Raw genomic sequence first — 22,393 nt, forward strand, 5'->3', positions numbered from 1 at the left:
TGGAGGTGAGGCGAGGTGTGGGAGGAGGAGGCGGCGCCAACCATGCTGGCGCCCTCCTCCTGCCACGTCGGTTCGTGTGCCCAAGGTGGCAAGGGCACAGCACCAGAGAGACTGGCGCCATCCCGTTGGACGACGACGCCGGTGACTCTAGTGCCAAAAAGGACCATTTTTGGGATATATTTTTTCAGGGATCTATTTATGAAATAAGTTTTCAAAAATAAACAAATTGTAAAAAATCCAAGAAACCCCGCCATTTCTAGGACCATGGGACCCCTAATCCCCCACTGAATATTTCTTCCATGGATACACTGGATATGGATGGGGTCTGAGATCGGCTGGAGATGGAATAAGTGACCCTCAAAAGTGATCGAAATCTAATCCGTGACCCTAAACCACAAAACCAGATATCTCGACCCCCAAACTCTTAAAACCGGTGCAATTTGACTCCCTCGGTGGTTTTGGAGGGCGGTTTCACTGACGTGGCACCTACGTGGCGATATTAACCGAGTTTTCCTTACACGTGGCACTTACGTGGCATTAGAATTGAAAAATATGTGTGGGACCCATTAGTCATTCACACAAAAAAAAATATGGGGCCCACATGTCAATCCTCCTTCCTCCTTCCTCCCTCTCTCCTCTCTTTCTCTCCCCTTCTTCCCTTCGGCCGGTGGCGCGGCGGAAGCGAGCGGCGGGCGGCGAGAGCGGGCGGCGGCGGCGCGCAAGTGAGGCCCAGAGCGGTATGGCGGGGAGTCGGCGCAGTCCGACGCCGCGGCGGCGGCGGCGAAGCCTTCGGGCCCCTCCAAGCCCGTGCCGTCGTACGGGAAGCGTGGCGGGTCGTGCCGCGGTGGCCGGAGGACTTCGGTGACGGCAGGGCCTTTCCGGAGATCCACGTCGCGCAGTACCCGCTCGGCATGGGCCGACGCGACGAGAAGAGCGGCTCGAAGATCGTTGCACTCACCGTCAACGCCAAGGGCAGCGTCGCCTTCGACGCCGTCGTGAAGCAGGGTGAGAACGCTCCCGGAGCCCGGAGCTTGGCGCACTTGACGACGACGAAGATGCCGTCGGGGAGGACGCCCCTGTAGACGGCGCCGAAGTCGCCCTGGCCGATCTTGAGCGCCGGCGAGAAGTTGTTGGTGGCGTGCAGGATCTCCTCCATGGAGAACACCGAGCTCTGGAACTGCGTCGCGCTGCCCCTGCCCCTGCTGCTGTTGTACAGCCCGCTCATTGACGCCTTCCCCTGATCACTGCCAGGCCCCGGCACTGGAATCATCAAACAGATTCATCCATCAATAATTAATTCCCAACTGCTTAGTTGTTGTTCTGAATTTTGAGAAAAAAAATTGAACCCTTTTGTGATTAAGATTTTAGAAAATGATTCTTTAAGCTCCGCACTAGCAATTCTGCCCCCAGAAAGTAAAGAATTCAGAGTAGTTGCGGCAATTGGATTATGATAATTGACTGCTTCCAATTCAGAGACAGAGTAGTTGCAGCAACTGGACTGTGATAATTGACTGATTTCTTGAACAGTTCAGAAACAGTTGCAGCAATTGGACAAATAATTCAGATTATATCCTGTTTGCTTGGGCAATTCAAATCTAGGTAATTAAGGACAAAGATGAAATAGCTGGAGAAGAAATGACCGAGGCGATGGATCGAGAGAACAATTTACATGGCGGCTTCTTGATCAACTCATTGGGTTCTTTCCTGCTCCTCCTCTTAGCGTTGCTGCAGGAGGCGGAGGTGGCCGACGACGACGACAACGAGGAGGAGGTCGAGAGCGAGCTGAACCACAACCCGATCCACGTCGCGCAGTACGCGCTCGGCATGGGCCGGCAAGACGAGAAGGGCGGCTCGAAGATCCTCGCGCTCACCGTCGACACCAAGGGAAGCGTCGCCTTCGACGCCGTCGTGAAGCAGGATGAGAATGCCCCCGGAGCTCTCGCTCGGCCTCCTTGCGCTCCGCCGTGGCGTGCCGCTCCCCGAGACGGTGGCGTTCTTCCACCACGTCCTCCCGTCGCTCCCCTCACCTGCGCCCTGCCGCCGCCCGCTCGCCCGTCCAGCCGTCGATGCTCCGGGCCTAACTTGCGCGCCGCCGCTGCCGGCCGAAGCTAGGCCGAAGGGAAGAAGGGGAGAGAGAGAGATGGGAGAGAGGGAGGAGGGCCCCATATGTCGGTGGCCCCACATTTTTTTTGAATGACTAATGGGTCCACATATATTTTTCAATTCTAATATCACGTAAATGTCAAGTTAACGCCACGTGTAATGAAGACTCGGTCAATATCGCCACGTAGGCGGCCACGTCCATGAAACCGCCCTCCAAAACTATCGAGGGAGTCAAATTGCACCGGTTTTAAGAGTTTGGGGGTCGAGATATCCGGTTTTGTGGTTTAGGGTTACGGATTAAATTTAGATCGGTTTTGAGGGTCACGAAGTGAACTTATTCCGCTGGAGATTGAAGACCAAGTTTTCACGACTTGGGCCGACTATGAAGAGAAGCCCACGAGCTCAATCTTCCAAATTTGGCCTGGCCCACTTCCCCAACCTGCAGCTCAAGCCGGCCCACAGCCCACTCGGCCAATTCCCCAATTCTCCACCATTCCCTCTCCATGTCTCTGAAATCCCTAACCCTAGGCGTTCGACCGGCCGTGGACGCGGGGCCGACGGCCGACGGGAGGCGGCCGTGGACCGGCAAGGACGCAAGGTGGCGAGGCGGCAAACGCCCGGCGGCGACACCGGCTGACGAGGGCAGGAGCCAGGAGGCGGCGTGGCCCGTGGCCCCGTGGGCGTGCGGCGAGCGGCAAGCAGGCGGGACTCGGGAGGCGGCGGCGGCCGGCGAGCCACGAGCGGGCGAGGGCCCCGGAGGGTGGAAAGGGAGGCGTTCAGGCGGCGGTCGAGCGCCGGCGCGCCGCCGGGGAGGTGGCGAGACGCGAGCCGTGCCAGGGCGCCAGGCGGCGGTCCAGCGCTGCCGCGCCGGCGGTGAGGTATGTAAGTGTACTTTGAACTAGACATTTAGCCAATTTACATGTGAGACATGTTTCGATTTATGCTGGCGTAGTTTGTTCAGCCCCACTACTATTTTTTACTGGATCCGCCCCTGGTTTCAGCGTGATGAGCTACCGGAAGGGGTCGAAGGTGTGGGTGGAGGAGAAAGGGGAGGGGTGGGTGGAGGCGGAGGTGGTGGAGGTGAAGGACAGGGCCATCGTCATGCTCACCAGCCATCGGAAGAAGGTGCGGCAATCCAATCCCCTACTCTGCCTCTATGGCTGTTTAAGTTTGCGTCGTGCTGTTTGGGATTTTTCGTGGGTTTCCGTATGAGTTTGCTTCGAGTATGATTCGAGACTATAGGGAGAGGCGCCTGTTTTTGTTGTTAGTTTGATCATGAGTTAACCTCAGTGAACTGAGGCAGTTCAAAATTCTAATATGTATCTTTTGAGTTGCTTTGGCGTAAACTTTGCACGTCACACCACAGGGAGAAATAACTGAATCGAAATGGTGGAGGTTGTGGTTGCAGATGTTTAATTTAAATCTATTGCTAATTTACACAATAAATTCGACATGGTCACCAGTTCGCTCGATGGGAGTTTTTGAAGTGCAAATGGTAGCATTCCCGGGGTATTGTAATTTGGATCAAAATCTTGAAATCCTTTGCCAGTTGGTTTTGAATTTTATCAGCTTGTTTGTAATTCTGTAGAACTAGTTTGATGCTTCAGTTAGAGTACTTCTAGATAGTTGTATGAATTTGTAACTTCACTTGTTATGTTCTGCAAGTTACCTAGATTCCATGATCTGTGAAATTCAAATGCATTGACATCGATGACTGTGGACAATTATCAACATATTTTTAGTTAGGAAAAAGTACAAATTACCCCTCCGAACTATCGCGGTCGTCCGAATTACCCCCCTGAACCACAAAACCGGACATTCTTCACCCACAACTATGCAAACCGGACGAATTACCCCCCTTGATCCAATCCGCGGTGGTTTTGGTCTACGTGGCGTACGCATGGCAGTCCAGTCAGCATTTTATTTATTAAAAAAAATGTAGGACCCACATGTCATACTCCTATTCCACTAATCCTCTCTCTCTCTTCTCTCTCTTACTCTTCTCCTCTCTCTCTCCTCTCACTGTCAACTACGCAAGCGGCGGGCGGAGACGGCGAGGCGAGGCAGCGACGGCGGCCAGGCGAGCGCGGCAGCTAAGGACGCGAAGCGGCGGCGAGGAAGGGCGGCTGGGTGGCGGGCGCGAGCGGCGGCTGGGTGGCGAGCGGCGGCGGCTTGAGGCGTGCGACCGGCGGTGACGGGCGGACGCAGAGCTAGGGGCCGTGCGACCGGTGGTGATGGGTGTACGCTGAGGCGCCCTTGCGGAGCTCGCTCGGACGGCCGATGACGGAGGCGGAGGCGGAGGCAGAGCGTGCGTCCGGTGGCGGAAGAGAAGGGGGAGCGAGCGGCCGGGAGCCCGCCGCCCCAAGCTCCGTCCGCGCGGAGGAGGCGAGCGTGGTCGGCGTAGGCGGTTGGCGAGGTGAGGACGGCGGCGCGCGGGGGGGTGAAGGACGGCGGCGGCCGGCGATGGAGGGGGAGGCTGACCGGGCGCGCGGTGGGCGGCAGCGCGCGGGAACGCGCGGTGGGCCACCGCCGCCACCGCGGGCTCCTCGTCGTCGGTGCGTGGTGGGCTGACGCGCGGTGGGCCACCGCAGCCACCGCAGGCTCCTCCTCCTCGTCGGCGTGCGGTGGGCGGACGCGCGGTGGGCTCACCGCCGACCGGAGTCGCGCCCGCGGCCGCTCGCACCGCCGCTCGTCTTCAACCGCCCGCCCCCCGCCCCCCGCCCCCCTAGGCCCGCCTCCACGCGCTGCGTGCGCCTGCGCCGTCGTGCGCGCCGCCGCGAGGGATTGCGGCCGACCGCCCACTCCCGCCCCCGCACGCGCGCAGGTGGGGGACGCGGAGCGGCGGCCGCGGCCGTGGCCACGACGAGCAGCCGCCCTTGGTGCGGGGACGGATGGAGGCGGGTGCGGGCGGCGGCGCGGGATGCGGAGACGGAGGTGGAGGCGGCGGCTGGCTCCCGTGTTCCGCTTCTACCCGACGGAGGAGGAGCTGATATGCTTATACCTCCGCAACAAGCTCGACGGCTTCCGCGACGACATCGAGCGCGTCATCCCCGTCTTCGACATCTACTCCGTCGACCTGTTGCAGCTCTCAGGTACCAGCACACGCGTGTACCTACTTCTGCCTGCGGCAGGAGCGGGAGGTGTGGGGCGGGCGACCGAGCCGGACCACGCCGTCGGGGTACTGGAAGGCGGCGGGCACGACGGGGGTCGTCTACACGGAGCCGTGGCCGCGCGCCGTCGGGAACAAAGACCGCGTGGAAGATGATGATGAGAGAGAGAGGGGGGAAGATGGAAGATGAGGTCTTACAGGTGGGCCCCACCACTTTTAAAAAAGAAAATGCTGATTGGATTTCCACCTCAGCGCCACGTGTATGCCACGTAGGATCAATACCGCTTCAGATTGAGTGAGGGGGGTAATTTGTCCGGTTTCAATAATTTGAGGTTTAATATGTCTGGTTTTGTGGTTCGGGGGGGGGGGGGGGGGGTAATTCGGACGACCACAATAGTTCAGGGGGGTAATTCGTACTTTTTCCTTTTAGTTAACTGGAAATAGCTGTGCTATCAGTTAAAATTTAACTAGTTTGAGTTGTATCTGTATTATGCTATCGTTTTGGTTTGCAATGCCCTGCTTTACCAGATTAGGCTCTCTTCGGCTGTTGATTTTGTAGTTGTCCTGGCATTCTTTATAATTTTGTATGGAGGGTGGAAAATTGTTTTACCGATGAATTCTGATCCACTCTGTTTACACCCAATGATCTATTTGGGTTCTTGATTTCCGGATTTCATGCCATCCTCAGTGAAAACATTGAAGTAATTTCACGTTGCAACCAAATTATCTATACTTTATTATTTTATTATCTATACTCCTTAAAAGGACTCCAATGATGGTGGCAATGAATCTGCCACCCCACCTACTCCCATGTAGATTTTACATACTACCCCTTAAACTTCTTAATATTACATAGCAACTAAATCTAAGTGAAGAACCACATTTAAATTTAAATTAAGGTGGGTATTCCCTATTGCAAAAAGGCAGGTAACATATACATTTCATCAAAAATATGTTATTGCTTATTTTAGGCAATATTATGAAATTTTCCTTTTATCTATCCGTAGCAAAGCACGGGCATTTGTCTAGTATTATATTATATACTATTAAAAGACAGTAGTGGTGGTCGTGAGTCTGCCAGCGCCACCATCACTTACACATGGGCCCTGGTATAGTACAATAGTACAACACATGTCAATATTCTGCTTGCTCTTTGTACTTGTTAGGCTGTAGGCCGTAGTCTATAGGAGGAGAGGACATTGGGATTTGGGTGAGTCTATGAACTTTGTAGGCTGGAGCTCTTGAATTTTCCAAGCATGTCAATTTTTTTTGTTTTTGTTCTTTAAGAAGAAAGATCTTGTTTCAACCAATTGAATACAATTATTTTCAACAAGGACATTATTTTGCTATTTTCAATATCTGTTGCAATGCACGGGCATTTGGCTAGTGTTGATATATGTATTTATTTCTGTACAGAATAAATGAATATATAGTTTTTTCTAACAGAATTATTGAAAGTTTATTTGTTTTTAATATTAAAATTTGATGTAGTTAGTTTATTCTTCCCTTCTGGTTTTCAGATTACAGTTTTGGCAGAGAAGTGTCTGCCCAGGGACACAGATGAAGATCTAGGTGGGGGGCATGTCGATGACATGACCAAACTGACTTATCTTAATGAACCAGGTGTTCTATACAATTTGAAGAGAAGATATGCATTGAATGAGATATATGTAAGTTGTTCACTGGCTCTGTTGTTTTTATTTGTCGAGTGACACTTGCATACAACGAAAACATATTTTTGATCTGTGAATCCTCGTCGGAATTTCTTTGCTAAGACACACTTCACATCTAATTCTCTATTTCTCATGAGACAAGGCTGTCCTTATGATTATAATTATTAATGATAATCTTCTTTCAACATGTGTTGTCTTAGTAAATACATCTACTTTTGTTTTGCTGCTAGCTTCTCTTTGTGACAGCCTTTTCATTCACTTTTTTTTGAGATAGACATACACTGGAAGCATCTTGATTGCTGTTAATCCATTCACGAGGCTTCCTCACCTGTACAATGAGTACATGATGGAGCAATACAAGGGTGTCCGACTAGGGGAGTTGAGTCCACATGTTTTTGCAGTAGCTGATGCATCATACAGGTTTGGATTACATTTTGATTCAGCTTAAGTGCCCTTAGCCTCTGTTTGCATGTACAATTTGTTTTCTTGACGTTTATTGAGTTAATGTAGGGCTATGGTGAATGATTCCCGGAGCCAGTCAATCCTGGTTAGTGGTGAAAGTGGCGCTGGCAAGACTGAGACAACAAAGTTTATCATGCAATATCTTACGTATGTTGGTGGTAGAGCTGCTATTGACGATCGAACTGTTGAACAGCAGGTTCTTGAAGTAAGTTTTACCTTATGTTTTCTCCACTGTAACAAATGGATACTAAGAGTTGTGCATATTTAGTTGTCCAAAGTATTTTTGGTTGATACTTGTCAAGGCATTTTCTCATAACTCATAACTCATAAGTCTTTTGTTTCTTGTTACTAGTCTAACCCTCTTCTGGAGGCATTTGGCAATGCAAAAACAGTTAGAAATGACAACTCAAGGTGAGTATCAGTCATAAGGTGACTTGCACAATGCTGTTGCAATTATATGCAATAGTTGGGAATATATTCCTCGACATTAAACATGGTACTCCCTCCGGCCCAAAATATGGCAACTTCTAGCTTTCAAAATTTGTCCAAAAATATATTAACTTCTACACCTACTCCCTCATCTCAACCAATCACAACCATCTCTCATTGAATTTCTCCAACTACTTCCTCAACTTAATTAATCACAACCACCCCCATATAACTCCATCTATTTCCTTGATCAACTTGCAAAACTCTAGAAATCCTTATATTTTGGGATGGAGGGAGTATAAATGATATTTCGCAGAATATACTATGGCTTTACCAATTCATAGGGCTCAACCTTTCTCAATGTTTTCTTTGCATAATCTGAATTTACAACACTTTTTGGTTGCAGCCGGTTTGGCAAATTTGTGGAGATGCAATTTGATGCAAATGGTAGAATATCTGGGGCTGCTATTAGGACCTATCTTTTGGAAAGGTCCCGTGTTGTGCAGATTAATGATCCTGAAAGAAATTTTCATTGCTTTTATCAGTTATGTGCGTCTGGAAAGGTACCTGTACCAACCATTGCTATTGCACATTTGCTTCACTTATTATGTGCGTACTCGTGTGAGTTCCATTGCCGCACGGTTTGGTTATGGGCTATTTGTGAATTCTGCATTAAATGTTGAAGAATTTGCTTAGAGTTAAAATATACTGGTATCCCGTTGGCCCGTTCCAACCTACACCTTATTCATTTCACCCATTTTAGTAGTTATTGGTTCAACTGGTATGTGTTTATGGTGACACCCATTTCTGTCATATAACTTATAAGAATTTTGGCTTGCAATTTATTACTGAAATTAGTTTTATTGCCAAAATATTTTGCATATCAGAGAATAAATTGTGAAAGATGTATTCATTGCTGAAACACCCCCTTTGTTCTACCAAAAAATGAGATTCTTGCCGAATAATATATCCATTTGAACTTAGTTTTAAAGACAAGTAGTTACCCAAACACTAATTCTTTTTGATTGCTTCTAATGAGATTATCGTAATCCACCTCAATATCAAAGCCTTAGTTAAGCACGGAGAACATTGTATTCTAGAAGTTGTATAATCTGTTTCAATTCAGTATATTATATCTAATTGTACAGTTGATTCCACACAGTTCTGAGTTGTTTTTTAAATTTTGCATTTGTTTGTTCGTGAAGGATGCAGAACTGTACAAGCTTGGTCACCCAGGGAGTTTCCATTACTTGAATAAAAGTAAGACATATGAATTGGAAGGAACAAATAATGAAGACGAGTACTGGAAGACAAAAAGGGCAATGGATATTGTCGGAATTAGCAGAAATGATCAGGTTTCTACAGAACCTGAACATACTCAGATGTTTCATGGAAAAAGAATAACTAAAGAAAACCAGTGCATATTATGCATACTTTTCCTTTTCTTATTCCAGAAATGAATGTGTATGTTGTACTTTGTTCAGGATGCTATATTTCGGATACTGGCAGCCATTCTTCATCTTGGCAACATTGAGTTTTCTCCTGGAAAGGAAATTGATTCTTCAAAAATTAAGGATCCAACATCAAATTTTCACCTTCAAATGGCAGCCAAACTATTCATGTATGAATTTTTTTTACATAAATGATTGTGACCCTTTTTTCCCATCATCGTCCTCATTGGTCCATAACAATGACTCAAAAATTGTATCGAGTTCCAATCTCTTGATTCTTGAAGCGTTATATTTTAATGCTCCAGGGCATTGAGGTTATGGACGTAGATGTTTCGATCTTTGGTTTCTTGCAGACGTCACAAGCAAAGAATACACTTTCCACCCTATGTTAATGACTTACTGTAAATGTGGATTACAGCCTATGGTCGATAATTAAAAACTGGCTTGTTTGCGCTCCTGTACATGCTATATACATTTATGGATATTATAATTGAATCGTTTTAGATATTTTGTTTAGCTTGTCTTGATGAATTTTGATTGCCTGATTAGCAAAGTTTACATTTTTGAACTGTCCGCATTTACTGTTTTGACATGCATTTCTGGAAAATGATCATGGAATAAACACCAAATTAAGTGAACATGTTGATAATGTACATTAAGGAAAATGCATGCATGGATAATATCTTGTTATGCCTAAAATATTCTTGGTCATTTTGAATCATATATTTTCCACGTAGCAGAAATTATTTAATACTCTGGGAGTGGAAGTACCTTTCCACAGTTTTATTTGTTCCTTATTGCTTCATTTTTTCTATTTGAATTAGGTGTGATCCAGATCTGTTGGTCTCAACTCTATGTACACGCGCCATTAACACTCTCGAAGGAGCAATTATAAAAGCATTAGACTGTTCTGCAGCAGCAGCTAATCGTGATGCTCTAGCAAAGACTGTATATGCAAGACTATTTGACTGGTATTTTCACCTGCCTTCGTTTTTCAAGGATATTGTGCGTTTTTGTAAGTTAACATTCTTTAATTGTTTCCAGGCTTGTTGAGAATATTAACAAATCTATTGGTCAAGATGTTGATTCCAAAGTACAAATTGGTATCTTGGATATTTATGGTTTTGAGAGCTTCAAAAATAACAGGTAATTAAGTATTCTGTCATTTAGTTTAATTCACTTACAGTAATTTTATAGCGATTCATAATCGAATATTTTTATTATATTTGATTCGTGAATATATTATTAGCAAATAAAAGGTCCTTGCTGACTGTTTTGTGTCAGCATTTCTGTTCACAATTCACCTATTTACAGTAATTTTGTGCCTTTTTCCTTGTTTGGTTAAGCTGGCCTTTTAAATGTCCACAAGCAGACAAGCTATTTAATCTGTGCTGCCAACTGGGTAAATTGTGGGAAAAATATGGGATGTTTGGCTGCTGCATTTTTGTCTGTTTCCCTTTTCCTGATGAATCGTCTTTTATTTGTTGCTGCAGTTTTGAGCAATTCTGCATCAACTTCGCCAATGAAAAGCTTCAGCAACATTTCAATGAGGTATAGTGCATCATTCCCTTTAATGGAAACACAATATTAATTTGTATTTAAATATTTATCTACCTTGTCTTTCTTATCATTAAATACTACAAATCCCTTTCTTCAGCATGTATTCAAGATGGAACAGGAGGAGTACAAAAGCGAGAAAATCGATTGGAGCTACATTGAATTTATTGATAACCAAGATGTTTTGGATTTAATCGAAAAGGTTGTCTTGGCAAATTTATTTACCAAGTTCAGTATGGACAAATCACTTTATGCTTCGTAATTTGTTTTACTGTTGTAATAGCTGCCTTCTTTTTTTTCCCCTCTCTGGATCAACTTGTGTCTTCATATGCCATTTTATATTGATCAGATTGTCCTCATGTATTTGCATATAATGACACTTTTACAAGTTACTTAGTCATGTTTTTGAGCTGGTATTATGTTTGTTCTTTGTGCCAGTCTCGGTGGAATTAGTTAGCTGATGCGGGGTATCACTTACATCACATTAGCAGTAGTTGTTGAGTGTTTGACACGTTCGTCCATTGCTAGCACCAACTCGACCTTAGTACCGGCATGTCACATCCCTCTAAAGTATTATCACATATTGTCATCAGTTATAGTATTATACCGGGTTCTAAGCACACAACAATTATGTTAAAGCTTTTACAATGTATTAGAAAGAAACATCAGCTAGGCTTGACAGATCCTATTTATTCCATGCCATTACTCTTAACAGTTCGAACTTCCATCATTGAATAACTAGAAACATATAGACTTCAATGACCAGAACGAACATTCAACATGGCTTGGATTGTAGAATGCATTTCTGCATACAACTGTTGCACTTGCAAAATGTCTGCAAGCCCAAAGAACCAAAATGGCACATTGGTGATTTCAATATAATTATGCAATGATGCTATTTTGTAAAAATCTTGAGAAAATATGCTTATCGTGGCAACCGTAATTTGCTTCTGCAAGCTTTAATATCTACTGCATCAATAGTGTTCAGTGCAGTAATTATAAAAAAATATGGTTATTAGTGTTCAGATTATATCTATGTTATGTTTGCGAGTGGTGCATGCTTATGCGAGACAGTTTGGTGTTCAGTAATTTATGATTGGTGTCGCTTTTGAAGTTCTATTTTGCTTTTGCACCAGCCCTTATAACATATTTTTGGCAGCCCAATGCTAATTCAATTGTATGTCCTTGCAGAAACCGATTGGAATTATTGCACTGCTGGATGAAGCTTGGTAAATCATTATTTTTATTTCTTCTGGAAAACAGCTGTTTTTTATTAACAAACATATAACCATTCTAATCTATGGTTGTTATTTTCTAGCATGTTCCCAAAATCTACTCATGAGACCTTTGCAACAAAGATGTTCAGGAATTTCTCTTCGCATCATAGGCTTGAGAAGACAAAATTCTCGGAGACAGATTTTACTATCTCCCATTATGCTGGGAAGGTATGTTAAGTAATTTTAATTAATTTTCCTGTATCAGGTATCAACTATAACAAAGTTGACCTTTTGCAGGTGACGTATCAAACAGAATCATTTTTGGAGAAGAATAGAGATTATATTGTTGCAGAGCACTGCAATCTTTTATCTTCGTCAAGATGCCCTTTAGTTTCTGGACTTTTTGGTACATTACCAGAAGAATCTTTGAGATCGTCGTACAAGTTCTCATCAGTTGCTTCAAGATTTAAGGTATCAGTAAAAATTTCTTTGCTTCTTGGTTATTGAAATTTATGTCTGCCTTACATGGTTTATTTGGTCGCATGTGCCATAAAAATATTATTTACTCTAGAAAAAAATGTTGTTAAATGCATCTACTTCCACATTATGATCTAGGTAGTGATGAGTAGTGTGGCTTATGTAAGGAAAGGAACCAAAAAAAAAAATCTCTCCACAATCCCATTTTTGCAAGGGATTTTCATGTAAAGGGGATTGCACTTGTTAGAAGCTATTTTTGCAAGGGATTTTCATGTAAAGGGGATTGTTATATTTTGTCATGTGTTTTTCCTTCAAATATTGTTGTTTCCTTAAAACTAAAAAAAAAGTTTGCAGTACATATGCTCATTGTTGATTTATAGGCTGATTACTTCACTTTTGAAAATTATATGTTTCCTTGAGGTTCATTTGCAGTTGCAGCACATGTAGAAGTTTGAGCCATAATTGTACTAGCTTTGATTATTTTATTCATTTCCTTTCATTCCTATATAAATTAAGGCACTGACTTGCTATATTTTTCATTTCTTATTGATTGCGTTGGATTTTATCGAAACCATAATATTGTGATCTTCCTAACTGCTATATTATATTCATTCTTTCTGTAGCAACAACTTCAAGCCCTCATGGAAACCCTCAACTCGACAGAGCCTCACTACGTACGCTGTGTGAAGCCTAACTCTGTTAATCAGCCTCAGATTTTTGAAAATCAGAGTGTCCTGCATCAACTACGCTGCGGAGTGAGAACATATGTCTTGTACATTAAACACCAAAGCAATAGTATTTGTTTCTTCTCCATAAATCTCTTGAACAGTACATCTGCCCATACATCACGTCATCACCTCTTGAGCAACACATCTGCCTTAAACATTAAACCTCAGTTTGCTGCTGGCAGTATGGCACTATGAATGTCGAAATGCTAATGTTAATTGTGTGTGCTTCAAGTTATACCTTTGTGCAATGTAAAGCCTCTTTCGGTCCTATGCCAACTTGCCCAATTCATTGTGCAACTGATAAGTAATACCTTTATCAATTGTTGGCACTAGCGGATGATTTGTTGGTCATATGCCAACTTACCCGATTCATTGTCTGGGCTCATGTTGTACTGTTCGTACAGAAAACTATCATGTTACTTGAGTAGGCTATAGTCACAAGCAATTCATGTTTTTGGGTCGTATATGGAGCCACATTCATAAGATCACTTAATAAGATGTTTACTCTTTCATAACTGTATATCTGTATTATATGTCGTGATATTCTTTTGCTTTATTGAACCATCTCTAGCAATACACCAGAAAACTCCTTCAATTGTGTGACTATTTACCTCAAGCTATTCATCACTTTTGAAATTTTAATTCCATTTGTTGCTTCATGCATGAACTGGTAAATGTTCCCTGAAGATTGTAACTTGATCATTTGGCAGGGTGTTTTAGAGGCTGTTCGCATCAGTCTTGCTGGCTATCCTACCAGAAGGACTTATGCTGAATTCGTTGACCGGTTTGGTGTTCTGGTTCCCGAGTTGATGCTTGGAAGGTATGCAATTTATACTTCATTAAATTAATTTTGAGTTTGTGCTTCACATTGTAATTTGCAAGGGCAGCTTTCTTCTTTTCTAGTTACAGTTTTGGCAATCTTAATCACAGCTGCAAATCATTCCATTTGTTGTTGGTACAATTTATGGCTGATTCTTGTTCATCTGTTTTGGCCTAAACAATCAGTTGGTTTGTTAAATCTGATATAAATGTTCTCCAACAAACATCACTTTTTGCTCAACGTCGTGGAGCTGATATCTCTTATATATACGGCAACTTGTATGTGTGTCACCGATAATGATAAGCCATTCACGGTGTGACTTTGATCCAGCATTCCCTCACCAGTTACAGTAGGCCAAACCAACCAATGGATTTTAATGACATTTTATGTAATCCCGTTATTAGTTTATGGTATAGTTCAGCGCTAGCCTAGCAGTTTGAATTAACATATGCACATGTATCCACAATTCTGGAGCAACACAAACATATCCTATCTTTTCAAATGGTTGCCAACTTTTGCCTGTTCGATGCTAAATTCCTATATTTACTACCCACTTTCTTATTCTGGAATGGCAATCTGACTATAAGCTTTAAATTGTAATGTTTTGTGTGAAAGTTGGGAGGGAGTTTATCAAGGGCTATTGGCAAAAAGGAGCTGCTTATTTCTTTGTTTTTGATTGCATTACCTTGCTTAACTGTGCAGTTATGATGAGAGGGCATTGACAAAGGGAATTCTTGAAAAGATGAAGCTTGATAATTTTCAAGTAATCTACTCAACAAATTTTATGTTATTATCATTCTGTATTATTTCTTGTTTATATACATGAATATTGCCTGATTCCAGTAGTGATTTTTATACACAGATTTTCATTCTGTTTCCAACTGAAGTGATTGATAGTTGCCGTCTTGTACTTTTCTATGTTTATACTGTTCAGTGTTGGAAAACTGACTATAATTTATTGATGGTTACTTTGTTTTACTTAATAGCTTGGTAGCACTAAGGTTTTCCTTAGAGCTGGTCAAATCGCAATTTTAGATATGCGTCGTGCTGAAGTTTTGGAGAACGCTGCACGCCACATTCAAGGTCGTTTCAGAACATTCATTACACGCAAAGAGTTTGTGAAAACAAGGGAGGCTTCAATTTCTATACAAGCATATTGCAGAGGTAAAATTTCTGTTGCTTTGTTATATTAATTCCTCCATGAATTATGGTATATTGCTGGTTTCAATGCTAAATTGCTGCTACATTCTGGTTGCTAATTTTAATGACCTCTCAGGCTGTTTGGCAAGGAAGAAGTATATGGTTAAAAGAGAAACAGCGGCTGCTATAATTGTTCAAAAGTATGTCAGGAGATGGCGGCTTCATCGGACTTACCAGCAATCTCATTCAGCAGCTCTTCTTATTCAATCCTGTATTCGAGGATTTATCGCTCGCCGTTATTTCTCAGTTATCAGAGAGCAGAAAGCTGCTTTGGTGATACAGGTGTGTCCCTCCTCTTAAGTTTCAACTTGGTTATCTGGAACAGTGCTAGGATACTAAATAAATAATTGGTAATCTCTCTTTAGAAGTCATACGCATGTTCCTTAATTTGTTGTTGGGCTGTTGGCTAAGGTAAGTCTAGACTAATTAGAATATTAATTTCATAACTTGGGATGGAATGTATTGTGATGCTATCAATTGTTTATATGAGAAAAAACAGACTGATATGGTTGAATTTTCAACACTGATTTCTGTTGGCAATTGCAGTCCTTGTGGAGAAAACGGAAGGTTATCATTCTTTTCCAACAATACAGGCAAGCCACTGTGGCAATTCAGTGTGCTTGGAGACAGAAAGTTGCAAGAAGAGAACTAAGGAGACTCAAAATGGTAAATTCTTTCTGTGCTATTCTATATATAATCTTTTGGCGATTTTTGAGCCGTATTGCCTATTCTATACATAATCTTCCTACACATCCTCATGAGGATACACATTTTTGTGTATGATCTGGTCCAATTTACCTTTCTAGTTACTCTGATTTGCTTCCTTTGTGTCATCTGGCAGGTTTTATTATCCTGTGTACAGACTAGTTTTGTTTCTACCCTTTTATTTTCATGCATTGTGAATACTCTAGGCTTAGTTCGTTTCTATGTATAGAGGTTAGCTACTACCTTGTTATTTGTGGGCATGCTCCCTGAACAAAATGGTGTGTGTGTGTGTGTGTGTGTGTGTGTGTGTGTAAGTTTGTAGTAGTTAATACTCAATTTACCATGTGCTAATGGCTCGCCTCATTTTACTCGCATGTGAAAAACTAACCCAAACCGTTCATTTGTACACAACCTTATGCTTGTTTTATGTTATAGGCTGCAAATGAAGCAGGTGCACTGCGTGAGGCGAAGAATAAACTTGAGAAAAAGTTGGATGATCTTACTCTGAGACTAACCCTGGAAAGGAGACTGCGGGTAAGTGTTGTATATCACTTTTACCTTTGTGCTCTATTTGTTAATTACTACCTCCCTCCCAAAATATAACAACTTTTAGCTACGAATTTGAACATGCACTTGTCCAGATTCATAGCTAAAATTTTTTATATTCTCTGACGGGGGGAGTAATACTTAATAATACTTACTGTTGAGAGGAGACCGCAATTTATATATTTTACCAATATGCTTGTTCCTAACATTATTATGACACTTATATCTGTTATTTGGTATTTAATGCTTCCATACCATTAAGTCACATCTAGAGATTAATCTAAATGTTTCAGAAACCAATTGTCTGTGAACTTTATTTTCATATTCAATAATAATATATTTCACCTCATGGGGCATGAACTTTAAAATGCAGGCTGCTGGTGAGGAAGCGAAGTCAGTAGAAATATTAAAGCGCGACAAACTGATAGAATCATTAAGTGCCGAATGTGCTGCTGCCAAGTCGGCTGCTCAAAGCGAACACGACAAAAATCTGCTACTCCAGAGGCAGTTGGATGATTCATTGAGAGAGATAACTATGTTGCGGAGTAGCAAGATTATGACAGCAGAAGCAGAAAGGGAGAACTCCAATCTGAAGGTTTGAGGCTTCCCTTACCATTTTAATCGCCATGATGCTTGGTTGACAACACAGTTATTCTCTGCTGTTTTTTTAACACCTTTCATTGCATCTCTTATTTAATGATTTTTTCCATTGTCTAATTGTTGTACTTCTAATGTGATAAAACCACCACAATAATTTTTTTATTTAGTTTGTACCATTAGTTTTCCTTGCTGCTGTAATTTGCCTGTTGGCAATATGCTTTTTTTTCCTCTTTATCTTTGGCTGAAATAATTCTATATTACTCTGTGCAGAACTTAGTTGAATCATTGTCAAAGAATAATTCATCACTTGAATATGAACTCACCTCAGCTCGTAAAGGTAGTGATGCTACGATGAAGAAATTGAAAGACGTAGAGGGAAAATGCAACCATCTCCAGCAAAATTTGGACAAGTATGTTTTCCCTTGCATTTATTAGACCATAGAGTGCTAGAAGAATATGTATAGTATTCTAAGGTTTATTTCTGCTCTTCTAGTATTGGGATGCAAAGTTACTGGTTTGCTAATTTCAGATTGCAGGAAAAACTTACAAACATGGAAAATGAAAATCATGTTCTTAGGCAAAAGGCATTAAACATGTCTCCGTTGAACAATATGCCCATGACTACAAAGGCTTTTCCTCAGGTTCTTTTCTTTGCTCTTTAATTGCTTCAGTTATCTGTTTTTTGTTGTTAATATTTGATCCAACATTTAAAGGTTCTTTTATTGTTGATACTCATATTTGCGACAGTGAGTACTGATCTAGTTTGCATCTCTTCTTAAATAGTTTACTGACATGCTGCTTGAATGCAGAAATTCGCTACACCGATTGGGCTTCCAAATGGCGAGCAGAAGCACGGATATGTAAGCCTATTCTTTTGATTGACGTACAGAACTGCTATAGATTAGTCTGACATATTGGATCTAAAATTTTGAATTGTAGGAAACACCACCACCAGCAAAATATCTCGCTTCACTTCCACAGAGTTTAACTAGATCAAGGAGAACCAGGATGCCTGTTGAAAGGCAGGAGGTAAATTCCACATTATGTTGTTCATTTGTTAATTTTTGCTTGTTCTAGCTCTGTTGATACCTTCTTAGATAAGATGGCCAATAATTTGTTCTGGATGATGTGACATTATTCAAAAAAATTTCTTATGCATCTTGGTGATGATTTTGTGTCATGCAGGAAAATCATGAAATCTTATTACGATGCATAAAGGAAAATCTAGGATTCAAGGATGGTAAACCAGTCACCGCATGCATTATCTACAGTTGCCTTTTACACTGGCGTGCTTTTGAATCTGAGAGGACTGCTATTTTTGATCATGTCATTGAAGCCATAAATAATGTTCTCAAGGTAAAATTACCTTAGACCCATCTATTTTGCTGTTTGTGCTAGATGTTATTTGTGGATGTCAAATAATCATGGAATTTCTCCTGTTCTTACTCCAGGGGGAAGAGGCTGACGGTAGATTACCTTATTGGTTGTCCAATACCTCTTCATTGCTATGCCTTCTGCAGAAGAATTTACGGTCAAATGGATTATTTGCTACACCATCCCGCAGGTCTGGTGGAACTCTAGGGATTGGTGACAAGATAGTGCAAGTAAGGAACCCTGAACATTATGGATCAATTTCTTATCAGTACTACATTCTTCCCAAAATAAGTTCATTTTTCACCCATTCCGCACATACCAATACAAAACTAAAAAAGATTAGAATGCCCTCTTTTTATCAAATCCTGTAGCAATTATTCCCCACTTTATCTACTCCTAATGTATCTATCCCCTACTTTCACAAACTCTGATGCAATGATCGCTCAAAAATGAACTTATTTTGGGACAAACGAAAGGAGCCCAAAATGATCTTATTATGGGACGGAGGAAGTATTGAATTATGCTTAGTGTGCTGACCCATATGAAGTGATATTTTCAAAGCATGTCTAGTTTAACATATATTATTTTATCATGTCTCATGTTTATGCATAATTATTGGATGTGACCTCTCTATTCACCCAATCAACAACTCAAGATATTGGGTCGGTTGGAGCTGTTTGTTACAGATGGGGTTCCTGGTTTCATTTTAGTGGCAAAAATAGCAAGGTCTTAAATAGCTTATTTGGTTCAACTGGAATAAGTAGCTACCTTAGTTGGTTATGAAGCACACATTTTTAGAAACTTTAAGCTGGTGGAGCAAGCCAGCAGTTGTGTCAGTTCACGCCAAAACAGTCTGGTTGGACTGTCATGGTGAAGCTCCTTCCCCCTCCTTTTTGACAGGCCACTCTACTGTGCTGGGCAGATCTCATAAACCATGTGTGCCTGAAGAGAGCTATGCTGCTTCCCATAATGGGGGAAATGGAAACATCATGCTCTTCAAGTATTCTTAATTTGCACAACTGTATAAGCGCAGTAACATATTTTACTGGTATAGAAATTTGTTGTGCAATTTTTGTTTTCCTTATTTTTTTAAAAAAAAGAGTTGGGTACGATAAAATTATTTTTTCCTCTGGTACTGAAATGGCTCCTTTTTGTTTCTTGCAGACACTCAGATCTCCTTCAAAGCTTATGGGACGCAGTGATAATCTTGGACAAGTGGATGCTCGGTATCCAGCCATATTATTCAAACAGCAACTAACTGCGTGTGTTGAAAAGATTTTTGGGCAACTCAGGGATAATCTGAAAAAGGAAATATCACCACTTCTTAGTGTCTGCATTCAGGTACTTGACCACTTAAAAATCTGGATGGCTAATAGATATGTTGGATGCCTAGATATGCCCATACACCCTCTCCCATCTGAAAATTTTCATGTAGGCTCCAAAATCATCACGTGCACAGCCTGGAAAAGCAACCAAATCACCTGGGATTGGTGCCCAACCACCATCAAACTCCCATTGGGACAATATTGTCAAATTTCTGGACTTGCTTATGGACACTTTACATGAAAATTATGTGAGCATTTTCTTAAACTTTTTTTCTTTATCAATGGATTTATAATCACCTGGAAACTTTAATGAAGGGCTCTCCTGGTTAATCTAATAACCTAATTTCGTGTTTGCTGCAGGTGCCATCATTCTTTATACGTAAACTTATCACTCAGTTATTCTCTTTTATCAATATACAGCTTTTTAACAGGTAATTTCCTCAATTTTGAAATGTATACTTACATTTACATATAAGCAAGCAAAACAATTTACACATGGTAACCAGTCAATGCTATTGAGCGAATAGTTATTCCTTGGATGATAGAATTATATCTTCATTAGTTTTGCAAATAGCATGGTCATTGCACCTTTTATTTATGATATAAGCAAAGGGCTTTTTTGACATTGAAGTGATGGAATTTTGTTGGTTAAAAGTTATAATAGGAGATGGCGGTAGAATTACTTTGGAAAAAACCAGTGCTGTATTATGTTTGAAAATTGAGATAACGTTGTAGGTAAAAATAAAACAAGAAATCCTATGGTTTGTAATGATATTAACAGTCCTTTTCCCTTTGTTGGATCAGCCTTCTTCTTCGGCGTGAATGCTGTACTTTCTCCAATGGGGAATATGTCAAAGCCGGTCTGTCATTGCTGGAGAAATGGATTACTGATGCCACGGATGAGGTAGGTGTTTGCATTCTGCTTGTGAAGTTGTTTTACACTTTGAGAAGGGACTATGAAAAGACCTGATGAAATTATTTAGCTTATCCTGCTATATTTTCTTCCTAGTTCACTGATATACCTCGTGTTCAGGGGCGGAGACAGCGTGGGGGCGGGGGGGGGGGGGGGGTCTTTAGACCCCCCCTACCCCCTAATATACCATTAGAGACCCCATAATACCCTCCTAAAATTTTAATCCATATATTTATAGATGAGGGGCTAATATAGACTTTGTTTGAGGTTGTTAGAAGGCCCAAAAGGCTAAGAAGACCCAAAAAATCCTAACCCAACCCTAAATTTCTCTTAGTTGCTTTTGGTCATTTTGGTTTAGCCCCCGCTATAATTTTATCCTGGCTCCGCCACTGCTCGTGTTTTAGGAACTTAGGTGCAAGCAAATATTGTACATTTTATTGGGGCTCCGACTTTTTCACATTGCTTACTAGTTTATTATCCTTGTACTTTCAGTTTGCAGGAACATCTATGCATGAGCTAAATTATATCAGACAAGCTGTCGGATTTTTGGTAATTTCTTGTGCATGCTGCATTTGTTTCCATGTTTCTGTGCTTCTTTTGTATGTCTACCTAACATCTCACTAATTGCATCACACAGGTCATACATCAAAAAAGGAAGAAGAAGCTTGAGGAGATTAGGAACGAACTTTGCCCGGTAAGACTAATGCATGTATGACCTCTGATTTTGTGCATAGCCATTATTTATGCCATACCTTAACTAGTTATTTTCTGCTCCTGTTATTTGTAGAACTTGAGTGTACGCCAAATATACAGGATATGCTCAATGTACTGGGACGACAAATACAATACCCAAGGAATATCAAATGAGGTAATCTCTTTTGGTTTAGAGGCTTTCCATTTTTTAGAGATTCACTATGATTTTTTATTCTGAAAACTTTGGGATCTGGCAGGTTGTTTCTGCAATGAGGGAGGAAGTAAACAAAGATACTCAGAATCTCGTATCAAATTCCTTTTTATTAGATGACGACTTATGGTATGCGTGATTTCCTGGTTAAAATTTTACAGCCAAATCATTACTATCCTTATTGTAGAACATGCTTTACCGTCTGTTGATTTGCACTTGTATGTGATGCTTTCTTTCAGTATACCGTTTTCTACAGAGGATTTGTCAATTGCCATCCCTGCAATAGATTATGTAGATATAGAACTTCCAGAATCTCTTCATCACTATGCATCAGTACAGCTCCTACTCAAGCATCATGATCCACAGCCTGTCTAATAGTATGGTTGGGGTTGCCTTGAAGATTCGTTTATTTTTATTCCCAGGTTTTAGTAGCGTTATCTTTTGAACTGTTGTATGGTTGTTAGGCTTGTAGTCTTAAGTTTATCCGGGGTTGAAAAGGTTGTAACAGAAATGGTAGGATGTCGTTTCAAAGCAACAATTGTTTCTAGGGGAAAATTAAACCACCGTGGACCCTGGGTGTCCACCTGTCCTATGTTCAGATCATCAGATGTACATAGTGTTGTAGAGACTGTTAAGCATTTGCCATGGAAAAATAACTATCTTCTGTTGCGTCAGTTTTGTTCTCGTGATCTGATGGTGCAACGGTTGCAAAAACGTAACTGCTATACTACTTTCTGGCGCTCTTCATAACAAAAGGGGAGAGAGAATAGGAAAAAAAAGAGAGCACTTTTTTCCTTAAG

The 22,393-nt window shown here is 41.8% G+C and overlaps 1 protein-coding gene and 1 pseudogene across 2 annotated transcripts; one reads left to right on the forward strand and one right to left on the reverse strand.

The window, feature by feature from the left end:
* Nucleotides 1–604: 604 nt before the first annotated feature.
* On the reverse strand, nucleotides 605–2,112 carry LOC127753179 (uncharacterized; annotated as a pseudogene).
* A 514-nt stretch (nucleotides 2,113–2,626) lies between these two features.
* Nucleotides 2,627–22,267, forward strand: LOC127753178 (protein OPAQUE1-like). Of its 2 annotated transcripts, none has more exons than XM_052278646.1 (39): nucleotides 2,627–2,985; nucleotides 3,105–3,228; nucleotides 6,733–6,882; nucleotides 7,160–7,305; nucleotides 7,396–7,552; nucleotides 7,700–7,758; nucleotides 8,183–8,339; nucleotides 8,982–9,131; nucleotides 9,261–9,397; nucleotides 10,052–10,198; nucleotides 10,272–10,373; nucleotides 10,721–10,778; nucleotides 10,885–10,986; nucleotides 11,976–12,013; nucleotides 12,103–12,229; nucleotides 12,299–12,472; nucleotides 13,102–13,233; nucleotides 13,917–14,026; nucleotides 14,729–14,789; nucleotides 15,013–15,190; nucleotides 15,303–15,508; nucleotides 15,773–15,892; nucleotides 16,367–16,465; nucleotides 16,851–17,072; nucleotides 17,348–17,487; nucleotides 17,607–17,718; nucleotides 17,887–17,937; nucleotides 18,017–18,106; nucleotides 18,263–18,433; nucleotides 18,529–18,681; nucleotides 19,616–19,792; nucleotides 19,887–20,024; nucleotides 20,137–20,207; nucleotides 20,581–20,680; nucleotides 21,182–21,238; nucleotides 21,327–21,383; nucleotides 21,477–21,557; nucleotides 21,640–21,722; nucleotides 21,833–22,267. In XM_052278646.1, exons 2-39 carry the CDS (start codon nucleotides 3,109–3,111, stop codon nucleotides 21,966–21,968), a joined length of 4,569 nt encoding a protein of 1,522 aa, XP_052134606.1. In that variant the 5' UTR covers nucleotides 2,627–2,985; nucleotides 3,105–3,108; the 3' UTR covers nucleotides 21,969–22,267. The 2 variants fall into 2 exon arrangements, with proteins under 2 accessions (XP_052134606.1, XP_052134605.1); XM_052278645.1 differs by having other exon boundaries at nucleotides 2,627–2,981.
* The last annotated feature ends 126 nt before the right edge of the window (nucleotides 22,268–22,393 follow it).

Source organism: Oryza glaberrima, chromosome 10, assembly GCF_000147395.1.
Source record: "Oryza glaberrima chromosome 10, OglaRS2, whole genome shotgun sequence".
Classification (NCBI taxonomy): domain Eukaryota; kingdom Viridiplantae; phylum Streptophyta; class Magnoliopsida; order Poales; family Poaceae; genus Oryza; species Oryza glaberrima.